This window comes from Ambystoma mexicanum, chromosome 8, assembly GCF_040938575.1.
Source record: "Ambystoma mexicanum isolate Mex_15411 chromosome 8, UKY_AmexF1_1, whole genome shotgun sequence".
NCBI lineage: Eukaryota > Metazoa > Chordata > Amphibia > Caudata > Ambystomatidae > Ambystoma > Ambystoma mexicanum.
In genome coordinates this window covers 1071408917-1071431320 of record NC_090929.1, presented here as the reverse complement: position 1 = coordinate 1071431320, position 22404 = coordinate 1071408917, and the positions used below count along the sequence as shown (strand labels likewise).

Below are 22404 nucleotides of genomic sequence, written 5' to 3'. Positions count from 1 at the left end.
TAGCCATCTCGGTCTTCATGGTTTGGGGTTCAAGTCCCTGGGTAACTAGTTACTGTAAACTGCAGATTTAAAAGAGCTGTACTCACCAGGTTGTTGCGTCTTTCCTGAGCTGTCTTTTCTGGAACCGCGACAGTGCGTACTTCTACGTTGGCCTTGGTTTGGGGGTTCACATTATTAAACAACATTGTACCACGACTTCCACTGACCCAAATCCTGCTTGGCTGCATCTTTCCCTGGGGGCTGCTGGGTCTCAAACCTGGCCATAGAGCTCTTCAAGAAGGTATCTCTGGCATCCCAGTGGGTTAGCTGCAGTCTCCACCACACTTATGGGTTAGAACTATTACTTAACTTCTCCCCCCCCTCCCGATAACTGCGGCTGTGCCCATAGTCTTTGTCCTATTTAAACCTATGGGGAACTTTTGAACTTACTTGGAAACCTCTTAAAATGACTTTACAGGTACTTACCTGCCTCGGGACATTTTTCCTGGCCCCAGGGAGTTTTAGGCCAAAGACTTGCATTTGATTTTGCATCCCTGATTTTATATGTATTTTTAAAGTCTTACATCTGCTTATGGAGAATGTCTTGATACAATGTATTACTGCAAAGTATTCCTGTACTTCGTTTTCATAGGAGTGTAATCAGACGGGGATAGCCGTCTTATATTCTAACTTGTGGTGGCCTCTGGCTTTATTTTCCAAGTGTTCTCCCAGTTTCCCCTTCTAGGCCCTGCATTTATTGTATGGTGCATATTTGTATCATGTTTAATGCAAGGTCCTACAGTTTTAGGATTACTGTCGCTGTGCTAAGTGTTGGCATATGGGACTGAACAAATTGGTGAATGTACTATTCTGCTGAAACGTGGATCCCCTTTTCTTTCCCCTCCTTAATCTATAGGTATTGTGTTGGTCACCAGAGAGTGGACTTTAGAATACTGAAAACCTTTAGGTTAGATGGGTACACAGCCTTCACCAGAGAGTTCTGCAGAAATGTTGCTAATAAGCATGTTCTATGAGGAGACTATATTGTGGAGTGGAATTTTGGGGTTGGGGGGAGGAAAAGGAGTGGATAGGGAGAGGGCTTTGGCTGTGTGCATGGGTGAGATGTATAAGGGAACCCAGCAAGCATAGCAGACATGTTCACAACTTCTTTCCAGGCCAATAGGAAAGTGTACTGCTCAACCGTTAGCCAAACAGCATTCACCTATCCAATCAACAGGCACACACCATGTCACAAAACAAAATAATCATACTGCCATGATCAATGGGATGCCTATGGAAATGTGTGATTAAGGTGAATGTATGCATTTCAGAGAGGGCCATCACCTTACGCTGGCAGATGAGCTGTAGGATTAAGCTGGCCTTCCCTCGTCTCCATCCCCACCCTCCACATGTAGGTGGACAGTGGGGTGAAAAGGTTAGTGGAAGGAAAAGAGGAGAAAAGGCAATATGACAGAGGGAAAAGGGCAACACATGCAAATACAAAGATCAAGAGTTTCAACACATTTGACCTTGTGCCAGTGAGCAAGCATGCAATATGAATGCCATTGTAAGTGCTCTGTGTGCACAGTTGCTGGCTCACTGTCGAGGGCCACCACACAACTATGCAGTGGGCCATTTGTTTCATACGCACCTCTTCTCTATCTTTGGTTTGTCAAATCTGAAATCGGAAGGGTACAGGTGAACTGTCACCAAGTGATCTTTTCGGTCTCTGCTAGTCTTGAACTTCAGCTGGCAACCTTCCACCAAACACTGGTACTGCAAGAGAAAGGCTGGGATTAAGGCAAAGGCTTGTCCATGTTCCACTTTTCACCTACAAACTTTCAAACACGTTTACTTTAAGATAAGCACCAATCAGTTGTCTGTCCTCGGTAAATTGATCCAGCCCTGCCAACTCTGCAAATGTGACCTCAGCTTTGCACAAACAGTGAATCTCAGAGAAAGGGGCACTTTCAGAGTGCTGTGGGCAATCGGCAAAAGGGACAACAAAAAAGCTCCAAACTGACCATCTTGACTACTCCATCAAGTGTTAATTCAAAGGAAGAAACATATTAAAATGTGACGACAGTGTAATAAAACAGCTCATTCCAGTTCATATTAAATGCACCTAAACTCTACCTGAGCTACAATCATCATATCCACACGTGTTCTTCTCTTATACAGAAGAAAGGTTGTGGCCAAGGAATGTGTTATTGAAAAGCATTCCTGGGCAAGACCACATCAGGCGAGTCAAGTGTGGCTGCATGTCCATGCATTTCTGGGTTGGGAGCTGGAATGGGCGCTTGTTTTTCACTAGGAGGGACTTTATCCGGCTGTTGCTATTGTGCACATTCAAATAGGACAGTAACCACTTGGTCTTCAAGACCCCTTCTGAGTCCAAAGATAGATTTTGCACAAATCGTATGGGGATATAGGAAGAGGGGAACCCTAGTTGGCATCAGTTCCCAGAATGGCAGGTCTGCATAGGTGCACGACACACCACATGTGCACAGCAGCTTAGGGTGTACCTTCAAGGGCCAAGGTAAGCAACCCACAGTTACTCACTTCCACTACACAGTTGGGCCCGGAGAGAGTGTGGGCAGGGTCAGCTCCTCATCATCTTAATCGTCAATTCAAGGAGGTAACCCCACGGTATGGGTGTGCTATTAACTGAAAGAACAAGTTACTTACCTGTTACTGTTCTCCAGCATGGGCCTGGCATGGATTCACATGCTCATGAATATTCCCCGTCGTCAGGCTGGGAATCCTCGGTAAAGACAAAATCAGTTTCAATTTCGTTTCTGAACTGTCTTTCTCCTAATAATCAATCACTGGTCTCTGGGTCATACTGCCCCCTGCCAATGACTGCCCTCTACCTAAGCCCCTCCTCTGGCAGCCATCTTCAGATTTGGTAGCATGTAAAGTGGCAGTAGTAACAAGAGAAGAGCCGCAGAGGGGTAGGCGGGAGGGTTTGCATGTGAATCCATGCCAGACCCATGCTGGAGAACAACAGTTACATGTAAGTAACTTATTCCTTCTCCAGCATGGGGTCTGGCATGGATTCACATGCTCATGAATAAAGAATACATAGCAGTACACACATGCACAACCACAGGAGGTGGCAAGGCTCAACATTAAGCAATACAACTCAACATTAAGCATCTCTTACCTCCTCACCAGACTCATCTTTAAGCGAACAGGTTGCGCAGCACTGCTTGGCCGACTCTGGACTCCTCCCTGGAATCCCGGTCGACGCAGTAGAATTTCATGAAGGTGTACGTCGACCTCCACGTAGCAGCCCTGCAGTTGTCCAGCAGGAGCACACCAGACAGGAACGCCATAGTTGCAGCGATCGCTCTGGTCGAATGGGCTCTCAGACAGCCAGGTAACGGTTGGTTTGCCAACCAGTGACAATGAGTGATGCAGCCGGAGAGCCACCTGGAAATGGAAGACTTGGAGAGGGCCTTCCCTTGGTTCACAGGGCCAAAGTTCACAAACAGCTGGGATGTCTTCCGAAAACACTTTGTGCGGTCCAAGTAGAACTTCAAAGCTCTAGCCACATCCAGCGAGTGCAAAGTCTTCTCAGCTGGCGACAAAGGTGACAGGAAGAAAACAAGTAACACCAAGGACTTATTGATATAGAAGTCCGACGGCACCTTGGGCATGAAAGAGTGGTGCATCCGCAGCACCAGCCTCGTCTCGTGAAATGTCAAGTAAGGTGGTTCACAAGAGGGCCTGAATCTCTCACACTCATCATGCAGAGGTGATAGCCACAGGAAATGCTGTCTTCCACAATAAAAACTTCAGCGGCGCCGAATGCATAGGCTCGAATCGGGGACACATGAGCCTAGTCAGCACCACATTGAGCTCCTACGCCGGGGCCGGAGACTTCACCGGCGGGAACGAACGGAAAAGTCCTTTAATGAATTCCTTGACCAGGTGGTGTGACCACAACGACGACCACACTGGAGTTCTGGTGTAGCGGGAGATAGCCGCCAGATGAACCTTTATGGAAGCATGGTCCAACCCTGCCTTGGCCAGCAACTACAAATACGGCAGCACCTGCAGGGCCGTAATCCGTAGAGGGTCGAGTTTCTGTGTACGGCACCAGACGGCGAACCTCTTCCACTTATGGCCGTAGCATTTCAGCATAGACGAAGCCCTGGCCTTGGCAAGCACCGCTTTGCAGTCTGCCGGGAGATCGTATCCACCAAACTCTAGTGCTGCAGGAGCCAGGCCTGCTAGTTCAATGACCCTGGGTCGTGGTGCAGAATCGCGCCTCCTTCCCTGGCGAGAAGGTCTGCGTCCGCTGACATGTCCAGAAGGTCCGGGTACCATATCTGCCTCGGCCACACCGGTGCGACGAGGATCATCCTGCAAGGGGACCGTCTGAGTTGATTGATGAGTCGCAGAAGCAACGGCAATGGGGTAAACGCGTAGAGCAACAGGCCATCCCAGGGGATGGAGAATGCATCCCCCATGCTCCCCGGCTGGGGAAACCTGCTGGCAAAGCTCTGGCACTTGGTGTTCTTCGCAAACAGATTGATCTGGGGATTGCCCCATTGTCGAAACAGTAGGTCCTCCTGATCCTGCCGAAGCTCCCACTCTTGGCAAGAGCACAGCTCCCTGCTGAGTGAGTCGGCGACAGTGTTCTTCACTCCTGCCAGATGAAAGGGTACCAGGAACATCCTCTGGGCGACAGCCCAGTGCCATAGATCCTGCGCTTCCTTCGAGAGGACTGGGGATCTGGTGCCCCCTGCTTCCAGATGTAGAACATCGTGGTGGTGTCGGTGAAGACCAGCACCACCTTGCCCTTGAGGGACAGAAGGAATGATTTGAGGGCCCAAAACACTGCCCGAACCTCCAGGACGTTGATGTGCAACGACTATTCCTCCGGTAGCCAAAGGCCTCTTGCGTGGAGATTTCCGGTGTGTGTGCCCCATGCCTCCAGGGAGGCGTCCGTCTCTACCGTCTCCTGATGTGCTGGGGTGTGGAAGTCTGTGCCCGCCGCTAGATGCGTGTGGACCCCCCCCCCACTACCGAATCGCTCGACGGAATGTCTCGTTGAGGGCGATCTTGTTCTCGAAGCTTCCCGATACTTGGATCCACCAGGCGTCGAAGGAACTCCTGCAGCGGCCTCATCCGCAGCCTGCACAGCCGAACGAGGTAGATGCACGACGACATCATGCCACGCAGGGACTTGATGGACCTCACCCTGGCAACTACCATGGTCAACAGCCGTTGTACCTTGCCCAGGATGGCCTTTATCCTGTCCTCTGACGGCAAAGCCAGGCACAACACCGTGTTGAGCCTGGACCCCAGAAACCGAGCGTCCTGCGATGGCGCCAGGCATGACTTTGCATAGTTTATCGAGAACCCCAGTTCGTTGAGCAGGCGGATGGTCCTCGCTGTCTGCTCGATGGAGAGTTCCCTTGACTTCGCTCGGATGAGCCAATCGTCCAGGTAGGGGTAGACGTGGACCCCCTGCAGGCGCGCCGCCACCGGCGCCAGGCACTTGGTGAAGACCCTGTGCGCCGACTTAAACCCGAAGAGAAGGGCCTTGAATTGATAGTGCTGCCCCTGGACCACGAAGCGTAGAAACATTTGATGCCCCTTGTGGATGGGGATGTGAAAATAGGCATCCTCCAGGTCCAGCGACCCCTTCCTCTAATTGTCCCAGCACGTGCTGAAGGGTGACCATCCGAAACTTCTGGGACTTGATCTATTTGTTGAGGCGGCAGAGATCCAGGATGGGCTGCCAACTGCCGGTCTTCTGACGAGGAAGTACCGCGAGTACACTCGGAGCCTCTTCGGGACGAGTTCTATCGCGCCCTTTTTCAGCATCGCTCGTCTAGAAGCAGTTGTGGGATGTGGTTTTCTTGCCTGGCTACTGGTGGATCGTGGGGGCACTTCTTCTGGAATTCCAGGGTGTGTCGGTGGGCCAGGGCGTCCATCACCCAATGGTCGGTGGAGATGGACTTCCACACGCCGATGAAGTTCGCCAGCCGGCCTCCCACCAGGCTGCTCGTGTGGGGGCCTGACGTCATAGCCGGTTCAGTCTTGCTTCATCGTGGACATCCCACCTTGGGAGCCTTGGCGACGACGACGATTTCCTCCGGCTTTGTTGCGGCCCCTGTAGGCTTCGTGGGCCGAGGAAAGGGGAGGTTGACGGTACGAAGAGAAGCCGCCACCGAATCCTTTGGAGGCCCCCTGGGATTTGCCTCTGGAGGTCCAAAAGGACGGCCATCGTTGTTGGAGAGTGCCCAAGGCACGAGCCGTCTCGGTATCTGCCTTGATGGCCTGAAGAGATTCGTCCACCGTCTTGTTGAACAAGTTGTCCCCTTCGAAGGGCATGTCCAATACCCGTGTCTGGACGTCCAGACGGAAATTGGTGGCCTTCAGCCAACCTTGCCGACGAAGGCAAACGCTGTTGCCCATCTGGCAGAAGCCGGTGATGTCCGTGGCCACCGTGATGGCATGATCCAATGCCACCTCGCCTTCTTGTAGGATTTCAAGGGCCTCCGCCCTCTTGTCGTCTGGAAGGAAGTCCAGGAGAGGGGCGATTTTAAACCAAAGCTCCATGTCGTAGCGGACCACGATGGCGAGAGCGTTGGCTGCCTTAATGGTCGTTGCCACCGACGAGATGACCCGTCGTCCCATGGCGTCCAGCTTCTTTCCTGCTTCGTCCAGTGGGGAAGTGGAAGTCGATGCCGCCGACCCTGCAGATTTCTTCCTGGCTGCCGCCGAGACCACAGAGTCCGGGGACGGCTGAGATCTGAGACACTTCGGTGCCGAGACTGGCACCCTGTATTTCTTCTCGTACCGGTCTCTCTTGGCTGAGGACGGGTTCTTCAGGAGGGACAGTCCTTCATCCCGAATGTCGTCCAACAGCGGAATCAAGAACACAGTCTTCCTGATGGCCTCTCGGCGCTGATAAAGGAATCCCTCCTTTTCCTTGGGTTGCAGTTGAAATAGCTCTGAGGCCCTGTAGATCATGGAATGGAATGAACCGATCTTGTCGGGTGGAGAAGCCCTGGGTACCGGCGATGGGAGATATCGGAGTCCGGCTGGACAACTGTGCCCCCCCCACCCCACCCCCTTCTTCTCAACCAGGGGAGACGGCCTCGTGGAGATGATCGTCATAGTCTTTACTGGAGTTTTCTCAATGGGCAGGAATGATGATTCCCTCCAAGCAGGCAGGGAAACTCTCGTCTTGGGGGTCGTCTGGGACCGCATCTGCGGCCTTTTCCAGGGACGCCACCACTCCCTCAATAGACGCCTTTGCCTGGTGAACCTGGAACTTCACAACCATGGGCGCGTCTGAGGCCTTCACGGGGGGAGGGGGGGGGGGGGTCGATGCCCCGCTCCCCCCCTGGCTTTCTCCATCAGAGTCGACCGGGCCTTCTCCAGAAGCTTACCTGGGTGGTCGGACTTCCTTTTCTTCGCAGAGCGGGAGTGTTGACTCGTGGTTGACAGCATCGGCGATGCTGTGCCCAGCCTGGCTGCTGCAGAGCCCGTACCAACGGCACTCCCGGTGCCCGTGGACTCGCGGTGCTTTGCCTTATGTTGGGCCCCTGTCGCCAGAGCACCCTCAAAGGTCTTAGAAGACAGCTCAGATTTACTCTTGGAGAAGCATGTTGCTGGCGCTCACCGCCGCCGGGGTCTTAGTCTGCAGCCACTCAGCGAGCCGCTTGCGACGGTCCTTGCGACGGTCCTTCATGGTGCGTGGCACCATGTTCTTGCAGAACGCACAGGCCTCCTCCACGTGCGTTCGGTCTGAATGTAGGAAATAAAGGCACATGGAGTGCCCATCGTCCAGGAAGATGTTCTGCAGCCTGCATCCTGGGCAGATCCTGAACAGAGGTGTCGAATCTCCTTTATCCTCACCCATGTCCACGCGGTGTAGGCCTCCAAAAATCTTCTGGAATCCTCCAAGAAGTGAACTCTATGAAAAATCGCCCTTGAGGGGCGTAGAAAGTTCCAAAAAAACAGGTCCTCATTAGTCGGATGATGGATCGATGGAGCTTGAGGCTGGATTGACCGAAAAATAGAGCAAACTCTTAGAGAAATCAAACACAGTAAAAGCTCGAGAGTTAGAGCACGAGGACTCCCAACACTACATGCGGTAAAAATCTGAAGATGGCTGCCAGAGGAGGGGCATAGGTAGAGGGCAGTCATTGGCTGCGGGCAGTATGACCCAGAGACCAGTGATTGGTTATTAGGAGAAAGACAGTTCAGAAACAAAACTGAAACAGATTGTTTCTTTACCAAGGATTCCCAGCCTGACAACGGGGAATATTCATGAGCATGTGAATCCATGCCAGACCCCATGCTGGAGAACATAACTTATTCGTAGTGCGCACAATCAACCCCAGTGAGGCATATTGGCACTAACAGACATTTGTTATCCTACTCAAGAGTACTGCTTTTATGGACTACAGAAGGACTGAGTGGTTCTGCCAGGATTCTGACCGCACCAGGAGGACAAACAGAGACAATGGTATTGAACAGGACATAAGCTGCATCTGTTGAGAATCGGGCTGGTTGTACATTTTCACTGTAGACGATTATGAACAGCTTCAATTAACCAACTAGCTAATTGTAAAGAACATTGGAGCTATTTTTTCAGACTATGCTTACATTTCTTAGCTTGTGAATCAAGCATAACATGTTCTAAATAAATGACAAACAGACAAGACTGGGGAGGAATATTTGTTTTATTTTTGGGACCTTGCTCCTGAAAACATTGTGCACCTGTGCTACATATCAGTAATTAGTAGTCTCATGTGCATGGCATCTATCATACAGCCAGGTTGAAGGCTTTACAGACATGGAAACTAAGGTGGTTTAGAAAGAATGTAAAAAGAACCAAAACATATTTAGAGATGGTATATACACAGGGTTGCAGCTTTCAGGCAAAACTAGGATACCAATGCTAATCTAAGGCAAAATAGCACATTGTTTATATTATTTTATGCAGTAGCTTCTCTCATTGAGGCTGGATCAGTGGAGAATGCTGCATGTGGAAGGACTTCTAAACTCTCCATGTGATGAGAATTCCACTGAAACATGGGCAGAGAAGGGTGGCTGGAAGGAGCAAAGGCTGGCAGCAGTAACAGGCCATGAGATCTTGTTCATTTATTTAAAAAACTGGATGAAAGCAACGTTGGAAGATAAACATATTGCGGTCAGGATTGGAGCAGGTCTTGAGCAGGGGAGCTTTTGCTAGACAAAGGACAGAAGGTTAATGTGGACCATTTGAATACATAATTTGCGATATGACCTTTTAGGGGACTAAAAAGCACGCTTTTATAAGGTAATCATTGTATTCTTTTTAATTGAATTAGTTTAAAAGTCTACTTCCAATGTCATCTTACTCACCGTAATCGTATTTCTGGTGCTTATATCTGCTTAGATTCACATGCTCTGCATAGACCGGCATCTAGTGGAAGTCGCAGACTATTACAAGATTGTTTTTCAAAACTCAAAAACGGCCATCGACGGAGCGTTAGTAATACTATTCCTAGTGTGACGTGTACGGTACCCATGGTCCTTCACGCATCGAGGTCCCTCAGATTGTTTGACATGAGATTACATGAAGGTGTAGCGCGAGTACAGATGCGATAAAGCAGAAACTGTGATAACAAAGAAAACATCCATGCGCCTTCTACTCCAGAAGGGGAGGAAGGGTGGGCGCATGTGAATCTAAGCCGATACAAGCACCAGAAGACATGCATTACTTCCCGTAATAGCATTTCTCACGATTGTATCTGCTTAACGTCACATGCTGTGCATATAGTCTGTCACCTAGTGGTAATCGCAGAGTATTGCATCTTTCTTTCGAGGATCGAAAGGGGACGTCGACATAGGCGTGACTAACACTATTCATGACGTGTAGTGTACCCAAAATCCCTCACGTGCCAAGCTCCCTCCGATTGGGTTTTTTCTGCCGTGAGGGAGCCTTGTAGTCAGCGTGAGTAAGTACATAAGAGAGGTGTAAGATGTCTATGTTCCTTCTACTCCATGAGGGTAGGAAGGGTGGGTGTGTGAATCTAAGCAGATACAATCAGCAGAAATGCTATTACAGTAAGTAATGCATGTCTTCTGATGCATGTTAATCTGCTAAGAATCACATGCTGTGCATAGACTAGCAAGCAGTACCCAGAGATGGTGGTGGGATGTGAGAAGGAACAGTAGCAAAGAGAGGTCTTAGCACTGCTTGTCCCACCTGAGAATCAAACCTAGATTGTGTATCTAGGCAGTAGTGTTGTGTAAAGGTGTGTACAGAAGTCCAGGTTGCTGCTTTACTAATGACTGAAGAGGAACATTTGCAATTAATGCTGTGCCCTGAGCCCCTGTGCCCAGAGTAGAGTGTGCTCTAGGCTTAAAGGGCAGGTCTCTTGGCAAGTGCGTAGCACAGTGTGATGCAGTTTACGATCCACTTTGAAATGGCTGATTTAGAGACAGGGTCCGCTTCTCTACTAGCTGATACTGAAACAAAAACTGGTTTGTCTTTCTTAGTGGTCTTGTCCTTTTCAGGGGTATCAGGTGATATTATCCCCAGCAAAAATATCGCCATATATATATGGTCGTCGGGAACGGCCATAGGTGATATTTTTAGTGGGGATAATATAAGTGGTTTTTGGGAGCAGGGGTTGCGGGGGTGTCCCCCGCTCCTTTTAAAATAATATGGAGGTTGCAGGGGGAGAGGGGGGGGGGGGGGCTCGCCTGCAAGTCCCATGCCTTAATATCGCCGCAAAAATATGGCAATATTTTTGCGAGGATATTAACACATGGAACCTTTCCAGGTAATAGATCACTGCTCGCCTCTCATCAAGTGTGTGAGGGCTTCTTTCTGCCACGTTAGTGGGATTCTGGAAAAAGGTGGGTAGTTCTATTGATTGGTTCACATGGAACTTTGAAATAAATGTGGGTGAGTGCGCAGGACCACCTTATCCTTGCGAATCGCGACAAATGGGTCTTGAAACGAAAGAGCCTGCAGTTCACTAACTCTCCTTATTGATGTGATTGCCACCAAGAAGGCGGTCTTTGTAAAAGTGCTTTAAGCCTTGTGCATAGGTTGAAAGGGAGGCCCCATTAGTCTAGTAAGTACAACGTTCAGGTCCCATCCAGGAGCTGGGTTGGAAATAGGGGGTGAAGTCTTTTTACCCCTCCATAAATGCATTGATTACTGGAACTTTCCACCACAAAACCTTCTGGGACGTGGTGTATGCTGAAAGTGCAGCTAAGTGGACTTTTAAGAAATTGAAAACCAGGCCTGTATCTAGAAGGCGAGTTAGGTACAGGACAATATGTGATGGTGTGCATTCAATAGGATTGATGCTCTTGTCATTGCACCAGATGACAACGCGTTTCCATTTGCTGGAGTAGCAATGCCTGGTCTTACTTTTTCGTGCTTCCCCAAGTATGTCCATACATCTTTGAGGGAGTTGGAGGTGCCCAAACTCTATGACCTCAGGAGCCAGGCTGCTAAGTTGAGAGTTTGCGGGCATGGATGTAGTTTCACCCCCCTGTGTACCGCTCACCTGGTCTCTGCTGGGACGTTGGGACATGGTTGCAGCCCTCCCTGGAACTGGCTCCCCTGGGTCAGGCTTCTTCCCCTGCTCCTGCGTTGTGGACTGCGCTGGTTGTTGATACTGCCTCTTCGAGAATACGAGAGGCCGTGAGAATGCTGCGATATGGCTGCGATTTCCCCTCAAACCCTTCTTCCCAGAATGTGGTGAGCATGTGCCTACCCATATAGTCTCACCTGTTTATTTATGAGGGTGAGCTCTCCGTCCTGCTTCTCAAGTGAAGGGGCACCTTAGATAGACCTAGTTTCTTCATGTGCGTGGCAGCCCAGACCGGCTGTGGCTGAACCACTTCAAAGGTCAAGTGTTCAACAATGATTATTGTCCGTATTCTTTGCAATGTCTTTTTTCCGTGATTATTGTCTGTATCCCTTGTAATGTCTTCCCTTCTCCCCAATAGGTGATGAGAGGCCCAGCGGAGTCACAGTGCTGGAAGCGAACCCAATGAAGGCCTGAGGAGTTTACGATGTCCCAAATAGATGGCAAGTTTGGTTCTGAGGTCAAGCGCGAGGAATGTGATGCGCGCGACCTTAGCGTAATGTCTTTATGTTGTTTCTAACCTTATTTGTCCTTTTCTCCTGCAGGGATGGCCTGGCGAAGTCAGACTGGGAGCAGCTATCCGAAGGTCTGCGGGCGGGTGATGGATGGCTGGATCTGCGAGGATGCTGGCCGAGATGAGCTCCCGAGTAAGTGTTGCAAGCCCGGAACAGGTAAGGAAGCGCTCCGACTGCAGTGACAGCTGGGATCAGGTAAGAAGCACTTCCGGCGGTGGTGAGTGTTACGCTGCTATAAGCAGACTAACGCGAAGCGCTTGCATGCGTGCGGGGCAGGCTTAAGTAGCCCGATTCCAGCCACGCCCCTTTGCTCTGCCTTGTGGCCCCACCCTGCCACTCCCAGAAGATGCTGCACGTGCAGCCCAATGTATTCCTATGGCCACGCCCAACCTGGACGCACGTGGAGGTCCCGCAGGGGAGCAAATAACACGTGCACCAGAATAAAAGTGTGCAGAGCACACTTTCTCATGAGCCTGGCGCCAAAGGCGCCAGGAATGGGTCCAACTGGACCCTTTATGTGATGGAGCTTGTGGTCCTTGCTGTCACAAGACAGGTTGTCATGGCCACAGAGCATGTTGTACAGGCACGGCAGCTTCCTGGGAGCGGAGACTGCATTGCCATGAGATGGGAGAACCAATGTTGGCGGACCCACATCAGGGCCACCAGAACCCTCGTGACTGGTTCCTGGGGCATCTTGTTGAACAGGGGAGTCGGCGACAAATTTCCCTGACCATGTTATCCAGAGCCCATTCCCCTTGGAGCGGTTCTGCGGGTACCTGGAGGCGTAATCTGGACATTGTGCGTTCTCCAGAGTTACAAACAAGTCGATCTCTGGGAAGCCCCAGTCTGCAAAGACGTTGAGCACAATGTCTTCGTGTAATCGCCACTCGTACTCTACGGGTGGTGGGAAGTCTCTGCTGAGTTCATCTGTCAGAAGATTGAGTTCACCTGGAACGTGTTGCGACAGGAGGAACATCTTGTGTTTGAGAGCCCATTTCGATATTTTCTGTGACAGTTTGGATAGCCCTGGAGAGCGAGTGCCGCCTTGCTTGTTCAGGTAATACAAGCCGTGGTACTGTCCGTGAGGACTAAGACTGTCTTCCCCTGGAGGTCTGTCTGGAATCCCTTCAGGGCCTTGATCACTGCTAGCAGTTCCAACAGGTTTATGTGGTTGGATGCTAAGTGAGCACCCCACCCCGTCAGAGATGCATCCTTGGTAAGAGTGGCTTCTACTGCCGGGGTGGTGAAGGTTTTTCCCTGCAGAAGGTTTTCCCTTGACCACCACTGCAGAGACTGACCGAGGGCTGCTGAGACAGCCACTAGATCGCCCCATTGTCCGCTGGCCTGACACCATTGGCTCGAGAGCCACTCCTGCATGGGGCGCATGTGCAGACGTGCGTGTGGAACTAGGTAGATGTAGGAGGCCATCATCTCTAGCAGTCGCATGGCTTTGCGTACAGTCACCTCGTAACTGGCTACATAGTGAGGGATCTGGAACAGCATGTTTTGAACCCTCTCGTTGGAGGGAAAGGCGAGGCAGTCTTTGGTCCGAATTAGAGCCCCCAGAAACTGTCTGACTTGGCTGGGGACTAGGCTGGACTTTTTCTCGTTGATCGAGAACCCTAGACTGAAAGAGATCTATCGTCTTCTGGGTGTTTGTTAGGCATGGAAGAACCTTGAACTGATAGAGGACGCGCACGATCATGAACCTTGGGTACTTTCTGTGCGCTGGCAACATTGAAATATGAAAGTATGCATCTTTCAAATCCAATGTTGCCATGTAATCCCCCTGTACCAGCAGCGGGATTACTTCCTGCAATGTTGTCATTCTGAACGTTTGCGGTTGTACATATTTGTTCGCAAGGCGCAAGTCTAACACAGGGCGCATGGTGAGATCCTTTTTGGGTACAAGGTAGTACACTAATTAAATACCATTGTTTACCTGACGAATGGGGACGACTTCTATGGCGCCCTTTTCCTGAAGGACCGGCACCTCTTCCAGCAGGATTTGCAGGTGTGCTGGGGATAGGCGCCTGCTCTTTGTAGGATGGTATCGAGGTGGACTGTGGAACTCAATACAATAACCGTGGGTGACGGTCTTGAGCACCCACTGGTCTGAAGTGATCACCTCCCATGCACGAAAGTATGATGACAGTCGTCCACCGACAGGGGAGGCATGGGAGGGGGGCCTAGATAGGCGAGTCAATTTGAAGCGAAGGCTGGGGAGCATCTTGGGATGGAGTTCTGCCCCTACCCTTGCCTCTGCGCTGTCCCCTTTGTTGATATTGGCTGTTGCCACTTGAACCTTGCCCGGAGGACCATGGGGTACCTCCTCCGCCAGATTGACCATGTGGAAAACGGGAAAAGGACTGGCCCCGAAAAGAGCAGCAAGAGTTTGCACCTCCCCACCGCTCAAAAGGTTTGGCTGTGATCTGAGGGATTTTAATGTCTCTTGTTCCTGCTTATCCGTTTACAAGGCATCATCTGCAGCTTTACCAAACAAGTTAGATTGTTCCACTGGCTTATTTATCAAGGAAGCCTGGGTCTCCGGTTTAAAACCTGAATTTTTTAGTCAGGCGTGTCTCTTGAGGAGAGTTCCCTGCGCCAAGATGTGTCCCACCGTCTCAGCAGCGTCTAAGGTGTTTTTGAGAATGTTATGGGTCACCTGCCTACCCTCCGATACAACTGCTGGCAGGTGTGATCGTGTGGGTTCCCGGGACCGCTTGGAGGCCTTCTTGGAGCAGGCCCCATTGCACGTCGCTATAACTAGCGAGAAGGGTGGTGTTGTTTGCAATGCTGGTGGAATAGGCTGCGGACGTGGTAATGCGCTTGCCGAGGGCATAGAGTTTCTTGCAGTCCTAGTCGGGGGGAGCCTCTGCAGTAGACGGTGGTACCCCAGCTCTTTTCCTGCTGGTTGTTACAGAGAGTCTGGTGCGGCATGGCCTCTAATGTACATCGGGTCAGACAGAGGGTTGAAACAGTTTCTCAACTCAAGGGTTGACAGCCCTTGTAAGGGAAGGGGACAAGGACAAAGCAAGGCATTTCTTGGTAGAGTTCAGCAGAGGACTAGCTTGACTCGTAGGGGGCTTTCCTTAAGAATGTCCTCAACAAAATCTGAATCCAGAACCACCTCCTGTGTGGCGCTTTTTAAAAATGGTCTGCTGCCCTCTTCAGGATGGCATTGAAAGCCATATGGTCATCTATTGGTGACCGTTGCCTCGGTTGAGGCGAGGAGGTGGGTACAGACAAAAAACGCCTGGGTTAGGAATGGGTGAGAGCCAATTCACTTCATCTGCCGGTTGATCTTGTCCCCTGTCTGGGCCCTGGTCAGTTGTGTCCTGACCAAAAGGATTCTCCTCCTGAGTAAAATGAGCCTCATGAACTTCTTCTGGCTCAGAGAAGTCAAATCCCTCCTCCCGTTGAGTCTGTATGTGAACAGGCAGATTCTTACCAGCTAAAGCCTTAGAGAGGGGCTGTGATCCTTCAGAGTACTCCTCTCAACGAGAGGGGGCGCTTTTGGGTTGTTCTGCCACCAAAACAATAGCTGCAAGACTCTTGTGCAATTTAGGGGGCAGTGAAGTGGATTTCGATGTGCATGTAGGCGCTGCTGTGGTATCTGACCCACCCGGAGCCTTAGGAGTTGACGCGCTCTTAGACAGTGTGTCGGAACTCAAGTGTTTTTTTAGTGTGAACGCCCTTCCGAGTAGAATGCCCAGTTGCATGACGGGGAGCCGGTAGCGGGAAGGACGCCGGACCACAAGGGTCAGCAGGCGCTATCGAAGATTTCGGGCCTGTTGCGGTTTGATGCCTCTTTGACATATCCATCGAGGAGGCTTTGGGGGTTGTGTGCGTTTCCTTGGGTGGTGCACGAGAGACCTTGTCGCTGGGGTGTTATCTTCCCCATAACAGTACCAGTGGCCTGTCTGTCGGGGCCGGGCATCCTGGAACCGGAAGGTTCCACCGAAAAGGTCTATGGCCTCCAAGTTGGAGCTATGGCTGCCGCTAGAGCCCTCGTCACTCGATGCGACTGCGCCAACAGGGGACTGGCTTTCGGCCTGCATTGCGTAGGGCGCTGACTGTTTTGTGTGCCTATCTTTTGATGTCTTAGGACGAAAGAGTTGGCAGGACCAACAGGATCGCTCGTCATGGTCACTTGGCAAGCACCTATTGCATATGCGATGGTTGTCCTTCCACAGGTAATTTCCATTGCAAGACTGACAATTTAAATGGAGTCTTCTCCATAGCTGAAGTAAAAGGCAGCCAGACCAGAAAAGGAAAGAGGAGAAAAGGAAATGCATTCTCAGGAAAGAATCAACCCAGGGCCCCACTCTCCCTACTGTACGGGCCTAGGCAGAGGGCTGAGGCCACGCGGTCGACAACCATCAAACAATGCACCAGTCACCGAACAGCCAAGCATGTCTTCAGCGGAGGGTTTCACGAAGTAGTCGTCGAAGGAAGAAGTTGAAGACTAGATGACCACCGGCTGTGGGACAACAAAATAACTTTGCAATATAAACTCTTTCGAGCTCCGCACAAGGTGACCAACTAGTTGGGTGAAACAAAATAATCTGAGGGACCTCGACGCGCGAGGGATTTTGGGTACACTACACGTCACGTTAGGGATAGTGTTACAGTCACGACCATGTCGACGTCACTTTTCGATCCTCGAAAGAAAGATGCACTACTCCGCGATTACCACTAGATGTGGGACTATAGGCACAGCATGTGATTCTAAGCAGATTAACAAGCATCAAAAATACGATCACGGTGAGTAATGTAGCCCTTCTGGAGTTTGTGGATCTGCTGCGATCACATGCTCGGCATAGATTAGCGAGCAGTATCTGGAGAAGTAGGTGGGAAGTGAGAAGGTACAGCGGCAAGAGAGGTTTTAGGACCGCTTGTCCCACATGTGAATCTGTTTTAGACTGTCAACGCAATAATGCTGTGTGAAGGTATGGATAGAACTCCGTGCAGCAGCTTTGCAAATGGCGTCTAGAGGGACGTTTGCAATGAAACCTAAGGTAGCTCCTGTACCTCTGGTAGAGTGAGCCCTAGGGGTCAAAGGTAAGACTTTCTTGTATAGGGAATAGCAGAGCTGTATGGACCAGACCATCCATCTGGAGAAGGCGTTCTTTGGTATGTGATCTCCTTCCCTTCCAGGTGCTGTGGCAACAAAAGAGTTGGTCTGTTTTCCTTAGATGTTTAGTTTTGTTTTTCACGTAGTACAAGACCGGCCTCCGTCTATCAAGTGGTCTATGGATTGTTTAACATGGAACTTTGAAATGAACTTGGGTGAGAACCTAGAATGTGTTCTGAGGACAACCTTGTTCTTGTGGATTATGAAAAAATGGTCTTGTACGGGCAAAGCCTGTAGTTCACCGACTTGTCTTATAGAGGTGATAGCTACTAGGAATGCAGTCTTATAAGTCAGATGTTTTAGGCTGGCCTTGTGCATAGGCTCAAAGGGTGGACCCATGAGCTTGGAGAACACAACATTGAGATCCCAACCCGGGGGAGGGTTGAAAATTGTGTTGGGGGGGGGGGGGTATAGGTCCTTTACCCCTTCCATGAATGCCTTAATGACAGGAACTTTACACCAGAACACCTTGTTCTGGGAAGTTGTGTAAGCTGACAGGGCCGCCAGATGCACTTTGATGGAGATGAATACTAGGCCGGATTCTAGTAGGTAAAGTATGTAGTGTACAATGTTAGCTGGGGAACATTTTGTTGGGTTTAGGGTTTGTGACGTGCACCATATCACAAATCTCTTCCACTTATTGAAATAGTATCTGGTGTTGGGTTTTCGTGCCTTTTAGGATATCCATACCCCCTTTGTGCAATATTCAAGTATCCGAATTCTATGACTTCAGGAGCCAAGCTGCCAAGTTCATAGATTTAGGGCGCGGATGGAGAGATGCCCCCTTGTGTTGTGTTAGCATGTTGTACAGTCACAGGAGCTTGATTGGGTAGCACATCCCCAGTTTGAGCAGATGTGGAAACCAAGGTTGTCTCGCCCACATAGGAGGAACCAGGATTAGAGTTACTTGTACCTGGTGCATCTTGTGCGCCATTTTGCCAAGGAGTGGTGTCAGGGGGGGGGGGGGAGGATGGCCGTAAGCACATTTCCATGGCCAGTTCATCCACAGGGCGGTCAACTTGCACCCTGGTTGGGTAAACCAGGACGCGAAGTCTGGACATTGTGCGTTTAGGCTTGTGGCAACAAGTCTAATGGGGGGGGGGGGGGAGGTGGGGGGTGACCCCATTGTGAGAATACTCTGTCTAGGATATCTCAGTCGAGGTTGCCACTCGTGTTCTTCTGGTAGAGGGTATCTGCTTAGAGTGTCTGCCAGAGAATTGAGTTCCCCTAGAATATGTTGAGAGCTTCGGAACATCTTCTGCTGGAGTGCCCACTTTCATATTTTTGGGGGTAGCTTGGACAGACTGAGAGCATCCTTGCTTAATCAGGTAGAACATGGCAGTGGTGCTGTCTGTGAGGACCTGCACGGTTGGACCTGTAAAATGGTGCTGAAAAGCCTTGAGGACTGCAAGAGTTCTAGGAAGTTGATATGTAAATTGATATGTGTTTGGGCAGTCGCATGTGTCCACTGGCCATGGGCTGTGTGGGGAAAGAGGTGAGCCCTGCCCCCATTCAGCAAGTGAGGCATCTGTAGTTCGGAACGCCTGTGCTGGTGGAATGCGGAAGGGTTTTCCTCTTAGCAGGTTGTACCTTGACCACCAGCAAAGAGTCTGTAGCAAGGTTAGCGAAACAAACACTAGATCGCCCAACTGACCACTTGCCTGAGACAATTGTTTTGCTAACCATTCCTGCATTGGGCGCAGGTGAGTGTGTGGAACCAAGTGAGTGCATGAGGCCATCATCCCGGGCAAGCACATTGCTTTGCGTACAGTTATCTGGTGAACGACATTGTAGTGAGGTACTTGCAACAGCATGTTTTGTACTCCCTTGTTTGATGGGAAAGCCAGATCCTCCTTTGTCTTTAGAATAGCCCCTAGGAATGGTTTTATTTGGCTGGGGACTAGGCTTGATTTCTTTTCGTTGATGGAGAAGCCCAGATTGAAATGAAGGTCTATTGTTTTTTTTGAGTATTCTGTTTGCAAATTTAAGGAGATACCCCGGAAATTAGCCAGTCATCCAGATAAGGGTATACTGGGATGGACTTTCTGTGCAGGTGTGCTGCCACTACTGCGAGTACTTTTGTGAATATGTTAATTGTGGGACGGGGTCAGAACCGGGTAGTGGGTCAGAAGAAGGAAGTTCCTCAAGTCCAAACCAGAGACAGCTGCAGATTCCGGCACAGATTAGGCCAACCCCTGCCTAAAATTGTAAAGCATAAAACACGATTTGTGCCAGTATGACATGCGCTTGACCTAGTTAGTCGCTAACAAAGTCTAATCACATAGAAAAAGTCAATAAGTATGCGATTAATTCATTCAATTTGATTTATTGGGCATTTTGTAGTCCTGCCCTCATAAATAGCCCACAGGTGTCGACCTATCCGGTCTTTTTCAAGGCAAATTTCTCCTTAATTCGAGTGGTGTACTGCCTGGTTGCATGACCAATATGCAAATGAACGCATTGGGGATAAGCCTCAGTGGTTCCTGAAATTATCTGGTGGATTTTCTTATTTAGAGCACCAACAAATGGGTATGAAACTGATGTCGTCCTGGAATCAAATTGTATGTTGTGGGTATTCCTTGCGTAAGCCTCATGTGCGACAGGCAGACAAACACCAGACGAAGGCGGGGGCCACTACCAAGGGGGTGCCGATCGAGAATTTCGCACATCAGCCTTACGCAAGGAATACGTGTGGGCAATTTATGAGGGCAGGATTACAAAATGCCCAATAAATCAAATTGAATCAATTAAAATCATGTTTTATACCTTTGTGAATACTCTTGTTGCTGAGGCGATGCCGACGGGGAGTAGCTTCAACTGGTAGTGGACTCCTGTCATCTTGAAATGCAGGTATTTTCTGCGTGCAGGGAGCATTGAAATATGAAAGTATGCATATCCAATGTTGCCATGTAGTCCGGAGTGGGATTACCTCTTGGAGCATGGTTATCTGAAACCTTTAGGGTTTGACATATTTGTCGGCAGGGTGCAGTTCTAGTACGGGGCACATGGAAAGGTCTTTCTTTGGAACAAAGAAGTACGTTTAATAAATAACCTTGTTTACCGGACTTGCTGGGACGATCTCTATGGCGTCTTTTTCCAGCAGTGCCTTTACTTCTTCCAACAATATGCATTTTTCTTCCGTTGACATTTTCCTTTGTCTTGGCGGGCGGTAGGGCGGTTTTTGTAACAACTCGATCCAATACCCGCCTGCCACGGTGGACAACACCCACTTGTCCGACATTATCCGCTCCTATGCATGTGTGAAGTCTGAAATTCGGCCTCCTATTGGAGGGGACCTGAAGCGGTGCGTCATTGTTTGGGAGTGGCAGAGCCGCTTCTAGGTGAGGTTCTGCCCCTTCCTCTGCCCCTTTTATTTCCTTTTTGAAAATTGGAAGAGGAAGTTTGTCCTTGCAATTGGCCCCAAGATGAGGACTGTCCGCCCTGAGTATAGTCCGAGGAACGTTGAGCACCCAGACCCCAAAACCTTCTAGAGTTTGAGGCGTCCTGTTGAACAAAGGGCTCGTTTGTTAACTGGCCAAGGGATACAAGAGTGTCATATTCCTCCTCAGCACTCTTAAGGGAGTCTTCGACGGCCTTCCCGAATAAGGGCTGGGGTGTGACCTGGTAAAAGTGTTTCCATTATACCACACTAGGGGAGCAGGGGTGTCCCCAGCCCCCCTTGTGCGGTATAATGGGTCCAGGGGTTGCAGGGGTGCCTCCCGCATCCATGTAATGATTGTGTGGGGTCACACCACTGCCTTTTTGCCGTGAATAGTTTTTAACCGCCATTTTCCCAGCGACTATATTACATGGAAACGGGTGTAGGAGGGTTGCCCGAGTTTCTAACTCAAACCCAGATTGTCTGAGCCAGCCGTGGCGCTTGATGAGCGTGCCCTCTGCTATGATGCGTCCTGCACCATCTGTTGGATCAAGGTTATTTTTCAAGATGCCGTTTGATATCTGCTTGCCCTCTGCAATAGTATTTAACAGTTGAGACTTTAAGGGTTCCGGGACGGCTTCGACTTGGCGTTCCAGGTCATCCCATTTCTGGCAGCCATAACTAGCTAGAAGCATAGTGATTCTGGTTATGCCGCCGAGGAGGCAACCCGTCTCCCGAAAGTATAGATTTTCTTGCTTTGTCTGGCGGGACCTGCCCCCTTTCTGGTAGTGGTAACCACCAGAGAATCTGGTTTCAGCTGTCACCTAATATACAGCGGGTCAGTGGGCGCAGGCCTGAATAGTTTCTCTATTCTGGGGTTAACTGCCCTTGTGAGACTAGGTGCCAGTAGGGAGGGTTGATGTGTCTTTGTACCGAATGCAGGAGCGGAATAAACTGGGTGGCAGACCTTTTGTCTCCCAGAATGTCTTTCACGAAGTCTTTGTCGACCTGTGCATCGCATGCTTAGGAGAGAAACTGCTGCATCGCAACCCAAATCTAGGGTGAAAAGTATGTGTGCCTTGCAATTATGTACTGATGAATTGTGTTTTGTTGAAATAATGGAATCACCATAATACCACTGTCAGTGCTGATACTGACAGTAGGAAATATAGATGTTAGTATGTCATGTGTCTGTAGCGTAACCAAGACCACTTTTCTTGGATAGATATTTGAGGTTATGTAATGTTTACTTGATCTAAACATTGAGTTATTCTGTGTTGCATCTTTGTTTGGATACTTATCCATAAGAATTGTTCTTGATCATAATGAACATTTTTGAAGGAACAAAAGGGGTATGTGTTTTGATTTAATGAATAATAACCTTGTACTCCACAGAGGTCTGGGGGCCTGCATGAACCTTCCCTAACCGACCCTTTCAATTGTGTCCGTCTTTTTGCTTGGCCCATTTCTATAACAATACATGTAATGTCAGGTTGGTTTCTTATGTGATTTGTGTACTTTTCAAGGCATTGATAGACAAACCTATTATTTCGAGTTTGGGTTTCACTGGGAGGATATGTATTCACGTGCTTAACCCCTTAAGTGCCAAGGACGAGGTATCTCGTCCTTGGGATTACCTCCAGGGTGCCAAGGACGAGACAGCTCGTCCTTTTTGGCACCTTGTTTTGAGCGATCCCTGCTGTGCAGGGATAGCTCAACACTGTAATCCAACCCCCGGACTATGTGAGGGGGAGGTCCCCCCTCACT

At 49.9% G+C, this 22404-nt stretch overlaps 1 protein-coding gene across 1 annotated transcript in view; it reads right to left on the bottom strand.

Annotated features, from left to right (window-relative positions):
• Window positions 1–22404, bottom strand: part of ZNF511 (zinc finger protein 511) — a 159275-nt gene that overhangs the window by 34592 nt on the left and 102279 nt on the right. The window contains exon 4 of the mRNA XM_069611060.1: window positions 1631–1755. Within this exon, the coding sequence (XP_069467161.1) occupies window positions 1631–1755 (125 nt within the window). The remainder of the gene's footprint in view (window positions 1–1630; window positions 1756–22404) is intronic.